The 22,239-nt window shown below is 54.0% G+C and overlaps 7 protein-coding genes across 7 annotated transcripts; 1 reads left to right on the top strand and 6 right to left on the bottom strand.

The window, feature by feature from the left end:
* Positions 1 to 104: 104 nt before the first annotated feature.
* Positions 105 to 2,821, top strand: HMPREF1120_04975 (uncharacterized protein). The gene has a single exon (XM_009159124.1). The coding sequence runs from the start codon at positions 286 to 288 to the stop codon at positions 1,831 to 1,833; it is 1,548 nt and encodes a 515-aa protein (XP_009157372.1). The 5' UTR covers positions 105 to 285; the 3' UTR covers positions 1,834 to 2,821.
* On the bottom strand, positions 1,712 to 3,764 carry HMPREF1120_04974 (uncharacterized protein). Its single transcript, XM_009159123.1, has 3 exons — positions 3,311 to 3,764; positions 2,857 to 3,230; positions 1,712 to 2,738 (listed from the first exon to the last, which is right to left on the bottom strand). The coding sequence occupies exons 1-3, from the start codon at positions 3,355 to 3,357 to the stop codon at positions 2,122 to 2,124; spliced, it is 1,038 nt and encodes a 345-aa protein (XP_009157371.1). The 5' UTR covers positions 3,358 to 3,764; the 3' UTR covers positions 1,712 to 2,121.
* Positions 3,765 to 4,541: 777 nt separating this feature from the next.
* Positions 4,542 to 7,154, bottom strand: HMPREF1120_04973 (osomolarity two-component system, response regulator SSK1; the record flags this gene model as incomplete). The annotated part of the gene is made up of 3 exons (XM_009159122.1): positions 4,542 to 4,958; positions 5,026 to 5,690; positions 5,753 to 7,154. 3 exons carry the CDS (start codon positions 7,152 to 7,154, stop codon positions 4,542 to 4,544), a joined length of 2,484 nt encoding a protein of 827 aa, XP_009157370.1.
* A 1,671-nt stretch (positions 7,155 to 8,825) lies between these two features.
* On the bottom strand, positions 8,826 to 10,331 carry HMPREF1120_04972 (uncharacterized protein; the record flags this gene model as incomplete). Its single annotated transcript, XM_009159121.1, has 1 exon — positions 8,826 to 10,331. One exon carries the CDS (start codon positions 10,329 to 10,331, stop codon positions 8,826 to 8,828), a length of 1,506 nt encoding a protein of 501 aa, XP_009157369.1.
* A 4,081-nt stretch (positions 10,332 to 14,412) lies between these two features.
* HMPREF1120_04971 (uncharacterized protein) lies at positions 14,413 to 17,051 on the bottom strand (the record flags this gene model as incomplete). The annotated part of the gene is made up of 5 exons (XM_009159120.1): positions 14,413 to 16,526; positions 16,580 to 16,684; positions 16,752 to 16,791; positions 16,842 to 16,913; positions 16,968 to 17,051. 5 exons carry the CDS (start codon positions 17,049 to 17,051, stop codon positions 14,413 to 14,415), a joined length of 2,415 nt encoding a protein of 804 aa, XP_009157368.1.
* A 783-nt stretch (positions 17,052 to 17,834) lies between these two features.
* On the bottom strand, positions 17,835 to 19,264 carry HMPREF1120_04970 (non-specific serine/threonine protein kinase; the record flags this gene model as incomplete). The annotated part of the gene is made up of 2 exons (XM_009159119.1): positions 17,835 to 18,910; positions 18,967 to 19,264. 2 exons carry the CDS (start codon positions 19,262 to 19,264, stop codon positions 17,835 to 17,837), a joined length of 1,374 nt encoding a protein of 457 aa, XP_009157367.1.
* Positions 19,265 to 20,941: 1,677 nt separating this feature from the next.
* HMPREF1120_04969 (alpha 1,6-mannosyltransferase) lies at positions 20,942 to 22,096 on the bottom strand (the record flags this gene model as incomplete). Its single annotated transcript, XM_009159118.1, has 2 exons — positions 20,942 to 20,982; positions 21,037 to 22,096. The coding sequence occupies 2 exons, from the start codon at positions 22,094 to 22,096 to the stop codon at positions 20,942 to 20,944; spliced, it is 1,101 nt and encodes a 366-aa protein (XP_009157366.1).
* Between the last annotated feature and the right edge of the window lie 143 nt (positions 22,097 to 22,239).

The raw sequence follows: 22,239 nt of genomic DNA, 5'->3' as shown, positions 1-22,239 counted from the left end.
TCAGAGAGGACTACACTTTGAGTAACATGTGTTTCGCCGTAGAATCGGCTTATCGATAAGACATTCCTGCGGCGCGTGCCCTTGAGATGTCCGACAGTTTGTTACTCGAAGTGGCATTCTGTTTCTGTTTCTGTGTCTGTTTCTGTTTGGCACCTCAGTCAATAAAATGAATCGATCAATTCGCCCTCCTCGAAGGTTTCCCGGCCGGTGAATGTCCTGAATCTGCGTTTTTCATGTTCAAACCATATTCACTACTAATAAATCCTATCCCTACACCAACTCGCGATGCCTCCCTCACGCCCGCCGCCGCCTGAGTTATCCCCCACCAGCGCGCATTTCCTGTCCTCCGCGTCGCACGCTGGAACAACGGGCTCTGTACGAAGAAACCTGTTCTCGGCTCATCTGTCACGTCGGCCGGCGTCTAGAACAGGATCGCAAACTGCCAGTGCGTCTCAGACAACATCGCACAGCCAAGGCAGTACTACCAGTACCAGCAATGGTACTTCTCGAACCACCGCTCGAGACCAACAACAACAGCAACAGCCGCCCAGTCAACCGACCAACAACCCATACCAACATCGGGCACTACCTCATCCGCGGACGCACCAACGGTCCGTTTCGACGCCTTCACTCTCTCCGTCCCCTCCACAACTATCTCCCTACACCAGCCGCAACATGTCTCCCGAACCGGGCCAGGATGGGCACCAGCAGCAGCAGCACGCGACATTCGAGTCGCCCGCGGCAGGCCGACGGCGACTTGACCACCAACGACGACACCCCTCGCCGCCCAGTAATGGCATCCCACAACTCCAACATCAGCAACACCACATCCTCCAGCCAACAACATCCTCGTCCAGCCACCGTGCCCTTCTAACCGAGGGCTACGACCCGACCATTTCCCCCAATCGACCGCTCAGCCCGCGGTCGACCGCAACACTATTTCCTAATGCGTCCATTATCGCCCTCAACCCGCTCACAGGCAGACCGGTCCTGCCTCGTCTCCCAGTTCTACCTGGGCGACTACGACTATCTGATGCCGACGACGACAACAATGGACAACAAACCCCGGGTGGCGACGACGATGTCGACATGCACCAAGGACACAACCCACATTACGCCGAGGACGAGGCGGTGGCACGAGCATACCAGCGGGGACGGAGAAGACAAGAACAAGAAGAAGCCACCACTCCCGACCATATCCAAGCGGCGGCCGTGATGGCAGAAGCCGAGGCCGAGGCCGAAGCAGACGAAGAGCGCCGCGATCGCGAACGCATTGAGCGACTGCTGCGCGAAATGATGGCCAGACAACGTGCCCGGGCGGCGATGAAAAGCAAGTCTTCCGTGGCGACCAGCGGCCCTGGCGGCAACAAAGCCTCGTCTTCGCAATCGCACTCGCAATCATTTAATCGAGTCGCCCGGCGAAGGAGAGGAGGAGGAATCGACGCAGCAAACAACATGAACACCACCACCAATAAGGGCGCCAGCGCCAGTAATACTAATATTAATACTAATGACCACCTGACGAGTCACCATCACGCTCAAAACGAGACTGCTGAGTATGAATACTTTGACGATCACGACCACGATGACCCTCCAGATCCTACTAGTAGTAGCTACTACCACTACGGAGGACAGAGTTCTTTCCAGACTACACAGCCCGACTACTCGGAATCAGAAGAGGCCGAGCGAGAAGAACTCATGGGTCTGATCATGGGCAGTCTCGGGCGAGAAGTTGCGCGCGCCGAGGAAGAGGCCTGGATGTTTGGCGAGTCATCGACCACCGGCATGGGCTTTGGGGCTGCTGGAAGGGATGAGATTGGAGTGTATGATTGATTGACCAGCCCACCACAACCAGACCCAGTAACAGTTAGGTACCTAAGGGGAAAATGACAATACTGGCAGGAACAAAAATGACCAAAAAGTCAGCTAGTGGTGTGTGTTCTTTGGTGTCTCTGTTCTTTGTATGATTTGAACTGCCGGCGCACTGAAGACCAGGTTCAAACCCCATCCATCCAGCCGTTCCTTGGCTAAATTAGCCACGGAGAAAGATCACATCAACAAATAGAACAACAACAACAACTAATAGAGGCTGATATAACCTCTATTGTCGCTCAATGTTACTCAATCCAGATCCATGGTAGGCGGCTTTTCAATCTCCTTTGCAGCAGGCGGAAGTTTCGGCGTGCCAGCTTTGGCAGCAGGACTACTGGCTGCACCGCCGCCGCCGCCGAACAACATACTCCCCATCATATCAAACAGCGGATTCCCACCCTGTCTAGGCAGACGGATGCCGAACCAGATGTCGCCGATATTGGCAAGAGCGTCGCTCCAGAGACCTTCGGTGTCCTTGAGATGGGAGGCGTAGTACTTTGCCAGCTGGCGGAACAGACCGGCGTCGGCCTTTTGGGCCGCGAGCAGCAGCAACGCCAGGAAATTGAGGAGCGGAATGGACGGGAACACGCGCAGACTCAAGCCGGACTTGCTCGACTCCAGAGGCTGCGACATGGCGAGTAGAGCCGGGTTCGACGTGGTCAGGTGTGAGGTAAAAGTGCTGAGGGCTTGGTTGGCAGACGCCAGGTCGCCAACCAGCAAGTATGGCAGGACGGAGCGCGACGCGTAGATGGCCGCCAGGTGCGGCTGGTCGAGCCGATACCAGTTGTAATGCAGTGAAGCGAGGATAGGGGCCGACTCGCGCGTACCTAGAATCAAGTGTCGTTCGGCGTCGTAGACTTCTCCTTCTGTAGAGACACAGATGGATGGTTAGTATATATATTCTTCCATGGTCCTCCCTCCCCTCCAAAGCACTCGCAACCGCATCCAGTGATTGATCGATGTAATGTGTACTGTTGAACATACCTTCAGCATAAACCTTGCCCGCCTCAAAATGAAGCTCCGGATCGCCCCTCTCGATGTCCCCAAACTTGGCCGACCAAGCAACCATTTCAGTAATAAATCTCTTTCTCGTCGGCTCGCCCGTCGGAAACGCACGCAAGATTTCCACCAGCCGACTCTTATTTTCCTGGTTACACACCCACTCGCCCTTGACATAGACGTCGTTCAGCAGCATCAGGGCCAAATCGCCGCCGGAACCGCCCTGGCCCGCCCGCAGTAACATCAAAGATCCAGTGTGCAAGACATCGCTGGCGGACGCGTAGTCGTGGGCCTTGAGGTAGCGCGCCGTGATGACTCGGAGTTGTTGATGGGCTTCGTAGAAGTTGCCTTCTGCGATCCTACCCGAGAGAGTGTCAGTCAATCAAAAGGACCTCGGGCGAACTACTGGTAGGATGAGTTATGGGGATCTAAAACTTACTTCTCCTTCTGGCGGGCTATCGTCTTTGCGATTTTGGCCGTCGACATTGTTGTCTTGTTTGTCGCTCGGTGTGCGAGATGTGAGATGTGGGGATGTGAGATGCGACTTCGATGCCGATGAGGAGGAGATGAGACGGGAGAACAGAGCAGGAATAGAGAGTGCGAGAGCGTGTGTGATAGAGAGATACTAGTAGTACTATGTAGATAGAGACGGCACTGGCAGCCTGCAGCGCTCGACGGGATGAGCTCAGCTGCTCGATTGGAAAATTGCAGGTCTGTCCGTTGCCTTGGGCCTGCGGTACAGTTGTATATAGGTGAGGAGTACGGCGAGAGTGAATCAGGTGCCTAGTACCTGAAGTTAGTAGTAGCACAACACTATCAACCTCACTGCAGGCTGATGAGTTGCAGTGAATATACAGTAGTAGTAGATTACCTGGTAGGTAGTGTCCGCGGTCTAGAGGCATTGAGGCGACGTCATTCCAAGTTCGGGTTCAAGTGGTCGCAGCCTCAGCTTGGCACAAGTACAACGTGCCTAGGTATACCTGGAACTGTAGCCTCGTGGCGCTCAGCCTTGCGATCGACATCCCCAACTTGAGCTGGCAGTACACACTGGCAGTACGATGTAGTACTAGGACTAGTAGTAGGTACCTACGTTAGTCCTACTGCTACTACTACTTTCTTTTTCTGGTTGATAAAGATATAGGATTCTCATTGTCGAAAAAGGGTCCTGCAGAAACGACGCGGCGCGGCAATTCGCCATCGAGTCTTGCAAGGCCAAGTAGGTACCTAGTAGTTATTGTCAAACCCGTCCCACTTTCCAACACAATAACTTAGTATAGATGAGGTTCCTGCTCAAGGTATACAGTAGGTGTGGTACCAACTAACAAAACAACACATCACACACCTGAGCATGTCTGTCATGTCTGTGATGGTGATGACCAAAAGGACAAAAAAAAGAGGAAGATATCAGACCTTCCAATCAAACCTGTCAGTTCAGTCCTGTGTGTATCAAACTCCGAGGGCCATGCATGCACGCTGCAAAGAAGATGTAACCAGGATACAAAAAACAACAACAACAGAAACAAGCGCGGCCGCAGGCACAAGCCCTAGCACTGGACTCGGCTCTGGGCTACGGGCGTGCCATAAAAATTCCACCTCAGCAAGGAGATCCTTCGTCTTTCGTTCGTCAATTCTCGACGTCGCAAAAAGTCGCTTCTCTTCTGCTCCCGTGTTTACGACGTTTTCTCATCCTCCTCCGCCATGCTTTCTAACCCTCCGTTGCCTGTAGCTCCACCGGCACTGCCGCTGTTACTTCTGGTATTCTTCGGGGTGCGAGAACTTCCACCAGTCGGACTCAAAGTTGAATTTTTCTTCACCGATCCGTTGCGGACTGGTGTAGGCGTTTTTTCTGTCGAGGTCGACGAGCCACTGCTGTTTCCCAGAGTAGGAGGAGGTCGGGCGAACATGGCCTTCAAGGCCGCCTTGGTTTTGGCCTTTTCTTCCTTTTCTTCCGCCGCTTTCTTGGCCGGATCATCTTGCGCCTTCTCCGCCGCATATTGTTTCCACTTCCTCCATCCGTCGAAATCTATCAGGGCTTGCATACAGCCCCATTCGGTGACTTTACGCTCCATCCATACAAAATTGACCGGCTATACTTCCCAGTTAGTGATGCCTTCCCCAACCCAGGACAGGAGCAGCGTGCGTTCTGTCGCTTACCTTTGTCAAAAAGTCGTTACACCCTGCCGCCAACGCTTCGTGCCTGTCACTCTGTAAACTGCTGGCCGTCAATGCCACAATGATGACGGGGCTCTTGAATAGACTTCGGTCAGGTAAAGCATCTTCCTCTCCGACCGGACCACCGTTCTTGGGAGACATCCTCGCGCCAGCATCGATGGGGCTTCCGCCAAAAACGCCGATACCGTTGACAGCTTCGAGACGTCGGATTTCCTTGGTGGCTTCCAGGCCGTTCATCACAGGCAGCTGGATATCCATCAAGACCAGATGGAACCCGCCAGTTTTCCACATGGCCACGGCTTCCTTCCCATTCATGGCCGACTTCCATCGGACCTTCAACCGTTTCATGAAAGCTTCCAGCAACTTCAGGTTGATGACGTTGTCCTCCACAATCAGCACGTTGATGGGTGGGACCGTGCCGTCTAATAAAGCAGCGGCAGCTGGCTGGGAAGATGATGGCGGGTCACCCTTGCTCGACCGGCCCATGATGGCATCCTTTTTCCTTTTGTACTTCTGACCCGGGTGTGGAGAGGAAACGCGATTGGGTGGAGTAATGGTCGAACCGTGGTCATTGACACCTTGCGCGGGAGGAGGTGTTGGGAGAGGAGGTGCCGAGGGGACGGTGCCGTTGATCTGTGATTGAGATTCTGCTGACCCTAGTTAGCTCAAGCCAGTCCTCGTCTGGTCACATGGGGTTATTCAACCGCACCTATGACCTGCCCCGTAGGCTGGACGGTATGTAAAATGGTGGGGCTGCTGGTATGTTGCCGTCCGTACTTGGGCCGTCCATGTCTCCTTTGCCCATGGGATCCTGGGCTGGGTAAAGGCGGCACCTGGCCTGTAGTCAGGACCGACATGGCATGGGTAACGCCATTGTGTTGTACTTGCGCCAAGTGCGGCGAGTGCACGGGCATGGGAGGAAAGTATTCTCGAGCCGCATCGTCAGGCCGGTATTGGTCTGGGTAGTAGTAGGATACTTGATGGTTGCCCGGTCGAGGAGATGCTCGAGGTGTTCGGCGTGAAGGGACTTCGATAATCAGCGCTTCGTCCACAGTTTGTCCACCAGGGTAATATGCATCGAGGGTTGTTCCAATGGGCTCTTCAGGGCCCAATACTCGTTCCGCGGTCACCACCTTATTGCTTTGCTCGCGGCTGACGATTTTCAATACGATATCGGGAGCGTCGACGCTCCGGCCGAGGGAGTTTGCATATTTCCGCAGAATCACATCACGGACATTGTCCACCAGATCATCTTCGGCCACTTCGACTCTCGTCGGGGAAGCTCCGGGACGCTTCACCCATATCTTTCTCTGCATCGCTCCGGCGCTATCATGTCGAGTGCATGACTGACTGGGCAGGGTAGGGACGGTCGGAGTGGAGGGTCGCTGAACGAAAAGCAGAGGAGGTTCGGAAGCAATGGTCGGCGGAGCAGACGTGTCGTCCACCGCGGAGGAGGGACGACTGGCTGCGGTCGAGGTGGAGGTCGTTGAAGGACGCGGTGGTTCAGCAAATTCTTCGATGATAGTAGGTTTGGAGACTGAGGCTGTGGTCGAACCGCGGTGGGTGGCCGCTACAGAAAGACCAGAGTTGCTTCGGGTGGGTTGGATCGGTGGAAGAGGAATGGTTGATGGACGTGTGGCTGGTGCGTTTGGAGCGTCGCGATCGGGCGGTTCGGCTGTCTTATTGGGTGGCACCGGGTCAAGAGGGTCGACCGAGTCGGGGGTGGGCTCGTTAGCAGGCTCACTAGCAACAGTCGTTGTGGGAGTGGTCGTGGTCGTAGTACTGCCAGTCCCAGTCGTGGTGGTGGCCGTGAGAGGCGTCGACTCCAGTGGAGGAGGCTCTCTGCTACGGCTCTTTCGAAATCGACTGTCTAGGCTTCTTCTCTTCGCCCCCGACTTGTCTCGGTTTCTTCGTGGCAGATTGAGGTTTGCTAGACTCGCCAGTGTAGGCAAGCCAAATCCCGTGCCAGCTGGGCTTCGGCCTGTGTTGCGGCCATCTTGGTCAGAGGGTTCTGTGGCGGTAGATTCGAGGTTGTTGCTGGCGGCGGCGCTGGCGCTGAGACTGCGAAACAAAGGGAAGGTTGAGCCTGAACGCGTTCTTGATAGGGGCATCCCGGATACCAGGCGCTGCCTGATCTTAGGGGAGGGCAGTGTCAGGCCCGTAAGAGCAGCGTGTGAGGCCGCAGCCGGTGTGTAAAGCGAGGAGCATCGGGAGTCAACCTGGAGCGAGTGAAGGAATGGAATGTCCGAGTCGACGGCAGCGAGCAGTCAAAACGGCAGAGCGAGACTCTGGCATCGGCCACTTCAGCACGGCAGGAATAATGACTTTTTCCACGGGTCCGTCGACCGACTGGAATTCTACACTGGCACCACAATACTACCTAGTGACAGGTCGGACCCTGGCCAATTCGAAGGAAGGAGAATGCTGCCAGCAACAAGGCAGTTGGTTATATACAGAGAGATTGGTCTTATTTGAGGTGGTGATAGCAGTTTACTACGTTTACTATTGCAGTCCTAGGTGGTAGGCGAGGTATGTCCACGTCCACGGCCTCTCAGCCGGATCTGCTCATTTTGAATCCAGTCCCAGTTCTATCCCTGCTCCTGATCCCTACTACTGCCAGTGTCATCCATCCACGCCTGCCAGTGGTCTCTGGTCGAAGCTGTTTTGCCGCCTCGCATGGCTCCTCCAACTTCAAGTATACACAACACCTACCTTTAGTACTATTTCAGAAGAGCACTGCAACAACTAGAGTACTGACCGCGACTCTCTCCAAGAAACCCCCGTTTCTGCGGCTCTTTCACCGCACAAATCTTCCACGTCCTACTAGTATGTTGTCGCCATCGTCTGCCAGTGCTGCCCACCTTGGCTATCTGCTAATAAACAATTTCCCGTCTCTGCTCCCCGCTGCCACCATCTGCTAGAATGCTGGGAGCTCACTCGCTTACAGGCACTCCTACTTGGAATTCTTACTAGTCCTCCAATTACCCAATCCTAGTATCCGTCTCATCGCACCCTGCCAGTACTGCTATACCTAACTGAACAGAGCATGCCTCTCCCGGATTAGACCAGTCTGCGGGCTGCAGTCGCCTCAAGACAGTACGTCTCTGGCTTTGATGGCCACGAGACTTTCACTGGTAAAAGATACGCGGAATCTTGAACAGGCTCTACTCGATAGTAGGCATATCACTCTAGGTATGGTATGCAATCCCATCGTTGAAGTCCGATGCCTCCGTTGCCGGCAAAACAATCAAACAGTCCACGGCCGATCCAGCTATCCATATCCACTGTAGTGCTGCAAATAACACATTCCTTTCTGACGATTTCCTCCGTGTCCACACCATGATAAAATGAGATACCACTGAATGCTGATCCGGAAATGACAGAATGTGCGCTGAAAAAACAAAAACTAAAAGCAGAGGCTTCTCACGCGGGTCCAGAGGCAATGTGTAAGCCTCTTCGATTTCTGTTGACCACTCAATCCATAACGCCACTTCGCTCTGCTTGCCTGCCTGTTTCCGTTTCCCTCGCTTGCGTGCTCGTCGTATGTTGTCTGCTAAATGGGGAATCTCGTGCTAGAATAGTCGGAAAAGAAACGAACAAACCCAGATCAATCGATCCCTTTGCGATAAATGTCCATACCCTTCTGCCGGCGCTCGCGATGTTTACCACAGCCCACTCTGCGCCAGCACCTGTTGCAATATTTGCAGTCATTTCCTTCATGATCACGATCGCCCAGCCGCCAAATGAGGTACACGACCAAAGTGACAAGGCCAAGCTTCCAATCACCTTCCGAGCATATGATCCGAGTACATGCCATTCATGCCTGGTATCGCCGACCCACTGTTGAGTGGTGGCATCCCTCGTAGACTTGGCAAGCCTCCATTACCCCCGTTGACCGCAAAGCCGGGGTTCACGAAAGATGGAGGAGGCGCAACGCCGCTGGTCGGCGACAGGCCCATGTTCAACCCTGGCGGGGCTGACAAACCAGGTGGTGGACCGTTGGCGGTTGAGAAGCCTGCAGGAGCTGGATTGCCGAATCCATTCATGCCCATGGGTCCGGTAGCACTCAGTGGTGTTGTAGGGGTTGCGCTTCCAGGTTGGCCTGCCCGCACACCCAAGGGGTTCTTTGAGAAGCTCAGACGGATGCCGCCCTTGACACTGTTGTGAAGCTGTGCTCCGTACAGCTCGTTCAGCGCTTTCGTGGCAAATGAGATATCTTCAAACTCGACAAAACACATGGGTCCATTATGCTTCGTTCGGAAGCACAACCTCTTGTACCCCCTCTGTTTCGAAAAGATCGCTTTCAACTCATCCTCTGAAGTGTCCATGGGGAGATTCCCGACGTACAAAGTGTTACAGGGCGGATTCTGATCCGCAGGGTTCGCGGGAGGATAGTTGTGCCGGATAAAGGGCTGGCTAGGTCCAAGGTATGACGCAGGGGTTCCCACGGCAGGAGGAAACTGTGTCTGTGGAGTACGGGATGACACTGCTGTCCGTGGGGAGGTGTAGTTGTTGGCCGGACCGCTGCCCACATTGGTGTTGAGGGAAAGGGCCGAAAAGGCTGCAGTGGGAATACGTGGATTCGTGCCTGTTCGGCCTGTGCCCGGAGTCGATGAATGATGCATGTAGGCCACAGGGTCTTTGAGCAACTCTCCTGTGTCATCGTCGCCTATATCCTCACCAATAACCTTCTTACCGCTCACGCGGGATCGTTCGCTGCCCACACTCACGACGGGAGACTGCGGTGTGAATATGGTTTGTAACTGTGAGCTGGTATCAGAGGATGCCTGGTCGGGCGGCGATCCAACGGCGGGAGGAGACATCTTGTCCATTGACTGAAAGGTGCCGTTGAACCTCGACGCCTTCTGGGCGGTTGCGAGTGGCGGGGACAGCGAGTGGACACCCTTTCGCGCCGCCATGGGATCAATGGTATTTCGCCGGGGCATCGAGGTCATGGTTGGTCCCACGACCATCTCGACAATCATTTTCGCTTGGCCGGCCGTGTTGGGCTTGCCATCAAGCATTGCCCGCGCTTCGGCCGCCCCGGCGATCGAGCCAAAACGGGCAATAGCTGTGGTGAAACCTGCATCCTCATCGTACTCGTTGGGGATGATCTCCGCATCTCGGAGGTCTTTTGCAAAAAGAAGCATGGTCCGGACGGCTTCAATTGTCGTATTCGGGGGTAGGCGACGCAACAAAACGGTTGGCAAGCCGACGAGAGCCTCATTGACACTCGACATCCGTCGATCGCCCGAAGCGCCCTCAAAGCTTACAGGCTGTGAAGGCATGTTGTAGGGATTTGAAAGAGTAAGGTGCAACCGATTCTCCGGTGGACTGATGGCGGCAGCACACATGCTCACCTGCGGCAGATGAGACGCTGTTCAACTGGCTATGACAGGGCGATGTGGATATGGGAAGACAACAGCACTGCTCCGGCTCTCGAGTCACCTTTTGGAGGCAATGCCACGCTCTGCTGGCAGCCTGGAGAGCTTGGCTGAAAATGGAAGGGAGCACTGCTGCCAGTCTGGTCTAGGTAGATGTTATAGACAATAGCAAGACCAAGGCAACCGAAGGTTGAAAGACCATATTCAGCGTCGCTAAGGTAGGCTTATAATCGGTCGTTCAGCCCCGATGTAAACCCTCAATGCCACTCCGACAAGAAGCTGCTCGCTTGCGCCTCGACAGCGAGCCCCGCGGTATCGTTGCGTCAATAGTCAATGGCGGCTGGTTCAAGGAGAACGCGCAAGGTACCTGACAATGTGTTCGAGATAGCGGGATCCACAGCTGGTTTGACTGTGCTTCACGTGTCGCAGATCAGGCCGCGTCAAAATGGGACAGACGGTACAAGGTTGAATAAAGATGCAATGGAAATGGGAGACGGCGACAAAGGCGGCGGAATGTGGTGGAAGTGAATGTTTGAACAGAGGGACACTCTTGATGCGGTAGTGAGAAGATGGCTGAGACCAGAGAGGCTCCAAGGAACTCGAAAGTCCTGGAGGTGGGATAGCGATTGAGCGCCCGCGGAATATTTTGGCGGCGACCAGTGGCCAGTCGATAGCAGCGATAAAGGCACACTAGGCCCGTGTTTGGCATCAACCCAGGATGATCAATTGTGCCAATCCGGTGCCGGGTGGCTTGCAGGGAGGGCCCGAGCACCAGAGTTGGAGGCACAGAGTGGGCAGGATAAGATAGAAATCGCGATCGCGCGGCGACCGGAGAGTGGAGAGTCGAACGGCCAGAAATGAGCTAGACAGGGTGTAGGGCCAACAGCACTGCAGAGCCGTAAGGGCAAAGAGAACTCCGGATCAGAGAGTAGCTGTCCTAGGAGGCCCTCTTTGTCCACTCGTCGAGCACAGCAAATGCCGTGGGGGACGATGGTGGGTACCTAGACCTACTCCATCGGCCGGTGATCGTCGTGCTGGAGAAATAATGTCGATGCGCCGGATCTTCGAGTTGTCGGCGAGCGAAATGAACAAAACGGAGTCGAGTATGGCGCCAGGTAGTGCAATTGTAGTGGTGGCACTGAAGCAGTAGTAGTGAGGGGGAAGGTTGGCGTACCTGGCTGCCGAGATGCATGCATCGTCGGCCTGCCGTTTGGTGGACGGGGGATGCAGCGGGTGAGAAGTCAAGCATCCGGACTCGTCTCACGTCTCTTGTTTTGTTGGTCCAGCTTCCAATCACGAAGACACAGAGTAAAAAGTGAGTGGCTCCGAATGATGGCTACTGGCTCTGTCAACCAAATCCGGCCTCTGGGCTTCTCCCAATGTACTAAGCTGTAACTCTCCCAGGCTCGGATGAGAGAGACGGCACCTTTGGCGCCGCCTGGTATTGTCCGACAGTGGTGGTCAAGGCATGCTTTTTTGTCGTTCCTGTGCCCCAGTTCTGTGTAGCTAGAGCTGCGGATCTCGTCGACTCTTGAGAGCAGAGCTTAGTAGATAGACAGTTCGTTGCACTAGACGGCGCCCTAGCGAGATGGGAAAGCGCCAGAGGTTGCTTGGATTGTTCGTTTGTCAGTTGATGTCGTGGGGTCTGTGGAAGGAGGGTCGACACCAAGCACACCGGGGTGTGTCCACATACAACCACTCATGTGCGCCATCGAGTCCGCCATGCTCTGGGGACATTATTGACGGCAGCTTGACACTGTAAGTGTGGACGCCATATGCCTCTAGTCTGCACCTGTTGTCCATCCAGCGGACTAGAAGCAAAGCCTCCATTCCAGTGGCCATTCTACAGCCCCGGGGTGACAGGCACGACCCCTGCTGCTGGTATATGGTAGGGCTTCACGCCATCTTCTCCTCCTGATCCTCCTTTGGACGCCTTTCCGCCCATAGCTTACTTTGGTGTTGAAAGCCCAAAGGTAGTGCATTCTTGACCGCTACACCTACCCGGGTATGATCACGATCTTCCAAGTTTCTCCTTGCGTAGGCCAGCTAGGATAAAGGCAACTTGTGTGATGTCGATATGGTCCTGGCAGAAAGCAACTTCAGGATGAGCATGTGCCCGACCGGTGTGATGTTTCAGATTCTAGCCTCGAGAGCCGATGCCCCAGGAGACTGGCTTTCCACCTTGTTTACGGTACTATTGTTTGTTCCTAAAATGTTTTCCACTGCGCGGTCGAATAGTTCGATTTGAACCTGGACCAACTTGAATGCGGGACAAGGGCACAGTGGCCATCCGCCCTGTGTTGTGCTGTGCTTGCGGCTACTCCGCTGCGAATAGTAGAAGTCGACTTTTTCAATAATGTCAGTCTTCGACATGTGGTGTCCAAGAGGCTCGTAGTTATCTTCCTGTTCCTCCTGTAAGAAGATACCCTGAATATTGCGCAGGCAGGCTCAGCAGGCTTCCTGCTGACGGATCATTGTTGACCAGGGTTTAAGGCAGAGTGGATTCGTAGACTGTGCTGACTTCTAAGCGATGGGATGTCCTTATTGCTGGGACGGGGAGGTGGAAGTCTACCAGGCCGGGTCGCTTCGGTACCTGGGAGGGCAGGGCATGCCTGTCAAATCAAGGTTCCTTTGTATGCCTCGTTCAGGTTGTGCGTGCAGTGGTCTCTACTACTACTACTACTAGTAGTAGTAGTAGTAGTAGTAGTAGTGCTTCCCTGCTGCAGCTGCTGGGCCGTCTTCAACGGCAGGTGCTGATGTAGATGGCTCGGCTTTGCCATGGCGTGCCGCAGCTGAACTTCCGCCATACTGCAATGCAGCAACTCTTGGTCTCGGGCTCGGAGAGGCCTCCCTAGCCGCATGTGGGTTTAGTTGCGGCATCTGGGTGGTGTGCAAGGTGGTTCAAGTTGTTGCTGGCATGGGTGCATGCCCTGGGAATCCGCCACCGGGTGATGAGAGGATGTCTCAGGATGAGGCTTGTCTCATAGCCGAGGGAGGGTACTCGAGTGCGGACGGAGAGGAATTATCAAAAGGGCTCCAAGACCAGGGTTGTGAGTAGAAAGGTGTGCTGGAGGCCCGAGTTGCAGCACATGGTCAGGGAGAAAGAGCATGACATGCCAGTGGGTGGTTGGTTCTGCAATACTAGTCGACAGCCTGAGCAGGTCTGTTGGATCAGCCATGCAGCATTGAACTGCCAGTGGAAGTGAGAGAAGAACTTGCCAGACCTCTAAACCTTGCCGTCTTGATCTTGTACGACTTCCACATGCAGTCAGTCAATCAACCACTACAGCGCTACTAGTAGTACCTGACCTGCCTCTGCCGCCCAAGTCGGGCAACGTCGCCTACATTGGAGCACAACAATGATTTCCACTTCAATCAAACCCACGGCCGCCCGGGGGCCTTGCTGGGTGCCGACCTTTCTTCTTGCACATACACTAATTGTTCTTGTCGTTTGACTCGCCTGTGATGGAGTATGAGTCTGTCCACTACTGACACACGTTGCTCTCTAGCACTATTTTTTCGGTGGCCGGTGTAGCCGCCACCTCGATCGGCACGATCCAAGTCGGTAGACGGTACATACAGTACAGGCCAGTTGGTGAAGATGTGGTTGAGTTGAAGCTACGCGTCACAGTCACACAAAAGTACCCGCGCCCCAGAGTGTTCTCACACCGTATTTCATATCCTTTGGAACGCTTGTCGAAGGACTTGTTGGAAGGGCCCGCTGAATCCCTGAACGTACCATGTCGTTCGGAATATCGCTGTCCCCCCACGGCTTTGAGCAATCGAGGACTGTGTACGTAAAATCACAACCACTACCGGTCGCAGGTCAGATGCAGACTTGAGCCTGGAGCACCCACGCAGCGCCTATGTACCTCAGATACCCAAAATGTTGGTGGTCTTCGGATCAGATACAACGAGTCTGCCTTTCATCGCCTAGTCCTGTGTGGCTGATACTATCGACGCGGATTCAGTTGTCCCAATGCTCTTACCCCGTCGTTCCTGGATTGCCGTCGCTTCCGTACTTCTGGAGCAGCTGCTCGGCATATAAGCCGATCTTGCTGCCTCCTTTCTCTTGCATTTCCGGCTTGCCCACGCTTTCCTCATACGAGGGAGGCTGTTCGGCAAAAGTAGGGTTACCAAGATCCTCTCGCACTCGTTTTGGAGAAGGCTGTCCATCTTCGTCCCTGCCGGGAGTTGACGTAGACATGGGAGTGAACTCTCGGGTTGAGCTACTGTATCCTGTCTGGTCTATCAAGGGCACGTCCTCGAAATCAGGCTCGACCGGCGCACCACCTATAACGTCTGGCATAGGGTCTGCTTCTTGACGCAGTTCCTCGGCGAAGGATTGGTTGTCTCGGTCAACAAAGAACCTAAGCGGCCGGCTCAAGTCGCTGCCCTTGAAGCGCAGTGCATTTTCACTAGCGTAGACGAGAAGTACAGAGCTGTGTTCATTCTTTGCGGCGTCGAGGACTTCGCCCTCATTGACCCGGCGGACTGAATAAGGTTGAGAGGAATCCTCATCATGATCATGTTGCGTCTGTGCTCTATCAGCCTGAGCCTGTGTTACGGGTCCCATGACTGTAGTCGACGCAGAAAGGCTCTGGTTTGAATGTTGTTGCCACGAGCATCTCCACCATTGATATTCGGCATCGGAAGAGTCTTGGTCTTCGGAGAGTTGAATCAGGTCCTTGTTGGGCAGGCGAACGTAGACGATGTCCGACTTGGTGGAAACGCCCTGCAGAGTATATTTGCGGTTGGGAAGATTGGGGCTTTCAGGAGTCGGGTGTGTCAACTGTAATGCAATCTGTCGACTCTTCTCGAGGAGCTCGGTTTTTCTTTGCTCCAAACTTTGCACCTTCTGCTCAATCCTTTGCACTATGTTGTTCAGATCCGACCTGATTTGTTCCACGTCAGTCTGGGCCAGTGAATTGGCTTTTGAAGACATCAGGTCCGTCGAAAGACCAATCGCCGCTGATTCCTGGCCCTGTGCGATAGACGCCGTTTTCGCTGCAGCGTCAAGAACTTCTCGGACCTTGAGGACTCTGTTATCGGGGAGCTTGTAGACTTCGCACCGACGCTGGATGTTGGCGCACTGCTCTATCTCTCGGCGTACCAACTGCAGTTGCTTGCGGATGCGTTGCATGACTTCTCTGCATTCGTACATGTACCGATCTGGGAACCATAAAGGGTCAACTGTCAGGTCAAGCCCACCCTCGCCACTGCTTTGAGGGTCGTGAATTTGTACCGTGAAGACGTCGGCACAGTGGTCAATCCAAACGTCGTCAAGGTTGCCCATATCATCATTCCAAACAGTTTGATCAAGAACATGGACAATCGTCTCGCCCGGGAACCGATTCGTGGGGGCTTGGACATAGCATAACGATCTTGCTTGTGGAGGACTGTCACTGACGCCAGGGTTCTTCATGGCAGTCGTGGTGAAGACCTGCGTCAGTGGCTCCTGCGGTGCCTGGTGTAATGCGGTGTTTGTCCATGCTGTCAACCAACGAAGGTAGCAAACTTCTCCTTGGGTTCCTCGGACCGCTTGCAGGTCAGCAAGAGCGTCGACACTGCCGTATGCCCGATTCGTGTGATCCAGGAAGGCCATCAAGCACTGCACCTCCGCGAGAAGGTTACACTCATCCTTGTCAATTTGTAGGGTACTGTCGGTCGCTAAAGCCTTGGTGTTTTCGTTAGTTGAGCCCGACCACCAGTTCTCATCGTAGCCATAATTGTGAACTTTCAAGCTAGCCATGAGCAATGCTTCTCGCGCCAGAGGAATGCTGTGATAGATTGTGAGTAGGGGCCCCAGGTAGTCGGTCTCCTTTGAGCCACGCAAGAAGGCGGGCTCGTCACCTACCCTCCGTCGCTTCGAGGGCGGTGGGTGGTCGACGACTTCGCGCGAGGTGGAAAAGGTTGTCATGGCCCAGTTTGATGGATCATAGTAGTCTCGAACAGCGGGACCGAAATGAGTGCCTGTGCCGGTGACCCCATTCTCCTGAGCCGGGAGATTCTGCCGTAGGGATTCTGCCATTGCGCGTTGGAGGGCATGATCATTCATATCCTCTTGTTCTTTCAAGGTGTGCGCGGTGTTTTGGGAGGCTGTTGGACTGTCAGCAACAGCGAGAATAATCTGCTCCAGGCCTGACACACACCTTTGGCATGCTCACCGGAGAGGTCCAGTAAAGGTCGGGTGTTGTCGACCCTGGAAGGGGGTCGGCCCACGGCAGGCATTCCTCCTGCACTGGAATCATCGGCAACTATGTGAAAAGCTCGTGTCAATATCAGTCTCTCAGGAGCACGGGGTATGCTTCGTAGACGCCTTACATGGAATGTTGTCCTGATACTGCCACTCATTCGTAGGAAGCTAGCAGATTTGAGCGGAGCTCTGACCGGATGATATAAGACAGTACTAACTGCATCTTTAACAGACCCTACAGGATCCTCGTAGAAGGCATTCACGGCCGTGTTGACATCATTGTTGCTTTTCTGCCATATCAGCCTCAGTTGTGTCCTTCTCCGTGCTCGTCTTGCTTTTCTTACTCTGAGTAGGACCCTTGCACTCAGCTCGTCGACCTGCGTCAGTTCGCAGACTTGTAGTATCTGGTCGCTGGTGGGGTCCGCCATCGTGTTTCTCGTTTCGTTGTATCAGGCCGACAGAGGAACATTGGGGTAGGTTGTTGGCGATGACGAGACTAATAGATCAGTCCGCCACGAAGCGATGGAAGCGTTCAGTGGACCGCGAATCGGTCCTTAGTAGGAGGCAACAGTCAAAGTGCCATGGGGAGGATGAATCGTGCTGGAAAAGAGAGCCAAATGATGGGGGATGCCAAAGCAAACGCCGTACCTGCGAGCCTTACCAGTCGAACTAGCAGCAAGCCATCTTCCCCAATTACCTGCACTGAGGTTCGCGTTCACATGTCCGCAGCCTTGCCTCACAACTTGGTTTCTCCCCGCACATCAACATCAGCCTGAGCGACACTATGGTAACTGTACAGGAAGACCGCCAGACGTCTATGCCTACTGTAATGTATGATGGCTCCATTACTTCAATTCAAGGTCCTGCATTATTGCAAGCAGTCCACTGCCGGAATCCGAGTCTCTTTTACTTTGGCTTGTCCCAAGGCTCCCTTCACACCCTCTATGCAATCAGTTCAATGGATAAAGTTCAGGATTGTCTGTCATACTTAGATGTGAGGGTACATTCCTCATGTGTGCATCAAATTGGTATCTCCAGCCAACTAGCAAATTCAAGGCAGTATAAACCACAGGGGTATCAATAACGCCCCTCCCCAACCTTCCTACTCATACAGGTACGGGTCTAAAGCCGCACCCAGAAGCGATTGCAGAAGACGCATGTCCAGAATCCCCAATCTCTCCCCTGGTTGCTCCATTATCATTAAGCGGGTTCTAAAAGTCCTTGAAGGCGTCTTCCCATTCGGCACGGAGTTCCTCGGTGTACCTACCTCTTCCGCCTTCACTTTCTTCACCTTCGATGGGGTCAGGATATTCGTCGAAATTTCCGGCGTCACCAGCCCATTCGACCCTTGGAATGATAGGGCCTCGTTTCCTTCGGTAATAGATATCGTCCCAGTTGATGCCCTCAAAGAAGGGATGCTCCATGACCCGTTTGCTCCCCCCAGCGATGTGTCCCAGGCGCTGTGTAGGGTCTGTCTTGCACAATGCCAGGATAAAATCGCGCGCGGCGCGGGGAACATGGAGGCTATGACGGCTCTGGGAAGTGGGCTGCGCAGTGGGGAAGCGGATGTGGCCAGCAACAATTTGCTCGTATATGCGCATTGGATTCTGATCCCAGAAGGGCGGTTGTCCGATCAACATCTCGTATACCAGAATGCCGAGCGCCCACCAATCCACCGCGGTACCGTGACCGGTGTTTCGTATCACTTCTGGCGCAAGATATTCTGGCGTGCCACAGAGAGTATAAGTGACTCCGGCTCCGCTAGCCTGTGGCTCAGGATGCTCTCCGCTTGGTTTAGCGTGGTTATGGTGATAGTCTTCGCCAGTCGTGGGTTGTGGTGCAGGAGGCAGATATTTGGCGAATCCAAAGTCAACCAGTTTCAAATGGCCGTCCACATCCAGCAGAATATTTTCAGGCTTCAGGTCACGATAGGCGACAAACTGCACTTCATGGAGATATGCTAAGATGAGAGTGATTTCCGCGGCGTAAAATTGGACAGTCGCAAAGGGGAAGCGTCGAGCTCGCCGAAGATAGGAAAAGATCTCTCCACCAGGAGTATAGTCGAGCAGCATATATAAAGAGGTTTCGTCTGAAAAAGAGGTAATGAGAGTCGTTATGAAGGGATGGCCCGCGACCGCAGCAAGAACGTCTCGCTCGTTGCGAACATGCTCGACTTGTTTCAGTTTGATGACATCCACCTTCTTGAGGACCTTCAGGGCGAACACCTTGTCTCGATCTTCTGGGGACGGATTGGCAAAGCGGCAAAGCCAGACTCGAGCAAAAGTGCCTGCAAGAATGCCGGTCAGTTAGCACACTCAAGTTTGTAGCCAGGGCGCTCCATACCCGTTCCAAGTGTCCGCATCAACTCAAAGTCGGAGATTTTAAGATGACGGGACGAATAGCCCAATTGCTTCTTCTCTGGATCCTTCGAGATCTCGTCAGGCGGCATGACCTCTTTTGAATTGGCCGCACCGGCATGTTTGAGGACAAGGTCCTTTTCATGTTGTCGGCTGGGATGCGGGTGTGAAGCGCTTCTCGAGTTATTAGAATCGATCGGCCGTAGCTGCGCTCGATCATCTTGCGCAGAAGCAGCCCGCGGCATTCGCTGTTGTTGCGACGGCTGAAGCGTCGCTGTGCTCATCGGAGCAGCCAGATTGCATTTTCTTCCCGTCCTAAATGCCGAAGAGGCTGACAGTCATGCCCACGTCCCAGCTGGGCCTAAAGTACAATTTTACAGAGTCAACGACGACGTGTTGTGTTCGAGTGGATTTGAAGTACAGGAAGGGCAGTCAGGTAAGATGAAACAAATAAAAAACCGTTTCGCTCGTGGGGGCGGGCGGCGGTGGCAGGAGAACCGGTGGGTATTATGGTGGAACGATGAGCAGTCAAAGCCACCGCAGAGCGTTTAGAAGTAAACCATCACTTCGCACGGGCAGGAGTGCGCATCGAGGAGCCCAAAAGCCTTGACCGTGGGACATCTCTTAATACTAGCACCTAACAGGTACCTAAGTTCTCAGCGGCCAAGTAAAACTTGAAGTTGTACAAAGCCAGCCCTGGCCAGATGATGCCTTAGGGATGACGACAGACAGAATTGGCGGCGCAGTGACACTGGCAAGGATACAACAACGATGCCTGGGAGCAGGGCCTGAACAGCCGAAAAGGTGCGCTATGAGCTTGTTAAGCACGGTTCAGTGGGGCAAGAATTCCCACCTAAAACTCCAGCGCTGAAACGCGCAGAGGCTCGCCTAATAGTAGTGCTATAATAGTGAGGAATAAGGCCCTTATTATCAGCGGGTTCTAGCCGCAGCTGCCAGGGCAGTACTAGTATACAACGTTGTACACGACAACTATGTAGAACTTGGATGTTAATGGTCAGCAATAGCAGGGCGCACCAACTGTCAGTGTGACAGCTTAACCGCGATTGGAACTTGTGCGCCGGCGCCTTTGCAACGAGGCCCCAGGCGCCCGGGCCGCATAGTCTCTAATTGCAGTACTAGCAGTTGGGTTTCTCTAATCTGGACCAGTAGTGCCCAGCTTCAGCCCAATCATTCAGGAGGTGATCAGAAAGGTGAGAGCCGAAGCGGGTGATGGTGAAATGGCGAGTCGGGCAACAACTGGAGCGGCAGGGTCCAAGCGTCTAGACCTGGGCGGAGCTACCTAGGTAGCTATCCTCTTATCGTTGTAGATCGTATAGCGTTCTTAGCCTCATCAGATCAGCACAGGCGAAACTTGAAGGACAACGACGTGACCCTTTTCCTGCGCTATGCGTGGCGACAACTGATGAATCGCAGTGCTGCCGTGGATGTCATCACGTCCGCCAACTGACACCGGGAAACTCTGGCTGCACAGTGCTGTTCCAGTGTGCCTAGGACGACATCCGGTATGTCAACATCGAGCCACGACGACAGGCCTAATGAAGGCTACACCTCAGTGAACCATGATGCAAATGGCTGGAAGTTTGGCACCTGGAGCGATGTCCGCTTGCCTGTGTGCGCGAGGCCTGGGCTGTCTTCCTGTTGAGATGCTTGTCGAGAAGCTACAAAGGGCCGGCCGATCGAGACTGAACTCTCACAATACCTGACCCATTTTGCATGCTTCATCGAGGACAAATCTCGGCTTTGCGGCCTGTGCTTTCTAGTCCAACGGCTCCGAAGTGATCGACCTGTACTGGCTGCCTATGCTCGGGCTGTCGACCGCATCCATTTGTCCAGTTGTCCTGAGTGTGTAGGTCAAACGGCCTTGCCGTAGCAGGGGCGTTCCCCCTGGACAAGGCGGATTCGTTCAATGATGTTGAGAGCCTAATGAAGGGTCCTCCCTTTCACTTCTTTACCATTCTCTCGTTCTCGGGCTTCCACGATCCTACGGTCTTGTTAACTGGGTACACCAAGGGCGCAAAGAGGATCTTTAACATACCAAAAAATTCATGCTTCACGAAGGCCATCGGATGATCAACCCCTTCTGAGCCCATCTGACCCACTCCTGGGCTGAAGCTGGTAATCGGAAGCACCACGACATCGCCGATTCGTTTATGCTCCCGTATGCCGAAGAAGTCGGAATAGGTAACATTAGTCTTTCGCGTACGGAAGTCAAAGTATTCTTTATTGTTGAAGTAGGAAAAGACGGCATCCGTCCACGCGCCGGGGCCCGTGTATTCCATGATGCTCTTCGCCGGGGCTTTGCCTTTGCGCAGTTTCCCAGCCTTCTTCATCTCCAAGGTCTCCTCTGTGATGGTTGCGACGATATCTCGCAGGACAGGGTGGCCTGGTTTTGACTGGATGGTCCATTGACAGAACTGTATTCGGCGAGCGTACCATTCATCCCAGTCCTCTCGGTCGGGGTCGGCCTCAATGCCGACAACGAGGCCAACTTTAGACTTGTCGAGAGTCTGCGGTAACCAGTGAGTGGCCGATTGGAGAGCGTGTGTATCAATATCACTGTAGATACCTCCGCGAGCGAGGAGAATCAGATATCGGAAGAAGTCCGCCTTAAGGACAGGTAGGGGCATGGCTTCATATGCCTGCACTACCTCAGGCACCGATGCATACAGGTAGCTGATGAGATGTACCGCCGCCTCATCGGTAATGACTTCATGTACGAATCCGGGATGTAGTTCAGACCATGACGCTTCAGCTGGCCTCAAATGCTCCTCGAACTTCGCCGAACCTGGCCTTGTCTTCCATGTTTGCCATATGTATGCCGGAAACTTAGCCTCAAGGTTGTATGGAAAGTGATATCGAAGTCTTTCCCGCAAGGGTTTGGAGGCAATGTCCTGCACAACTTGTTGGTCTTGCTGTTGTTCAACTGGAGATCTTGGAGGAGGGTATGGTCTGGAAGCTTGTCCCGTCTGCCCTGAAGCAGCTTGAAACGCAGGAGGCTCGGGCGATGACAAAGAGGAACGTCGTAGGAGGAGGAAGAGTGTTATGAGAACGGCGGCAAGGAGCGTTGCCCGCTTGACCGTGGACGAGACTGCCATCATGACGGCCGGAGCACAGTCATCACTTTTCGACTTCGTGGCCGTACTCCCAGATCGTTCGCACTGGATAGGCAGCTCTACCACCTTTCGATGTGATCCGGTAGGTCAGATACGGTAGATATTCTTATTAGACCGCAACCTTC

The sequence above is a fragment of the Exophiala dermatitidis genome (genome assembly GCF_000230625.1).
Source record: "Exophiala dermatitidis NIH/UT8656 unplaced genomic scaffold supercont1.4, whole genome shotgun sequence".
Taxonomy (NCBI): domain Eukaryota; kingdom Fungi; phylum Ascomycota; class Eurotiomycetes; order Chaetothyriales; family Herpotrichiellaceae; genus Exophiala; species Exophiala dermatitidis.
The sequence above is the reverse complement of the archived record's forward strand: the minus strand, read 5'-3'. Positions and strand labels throughout refer to the sequence as shown.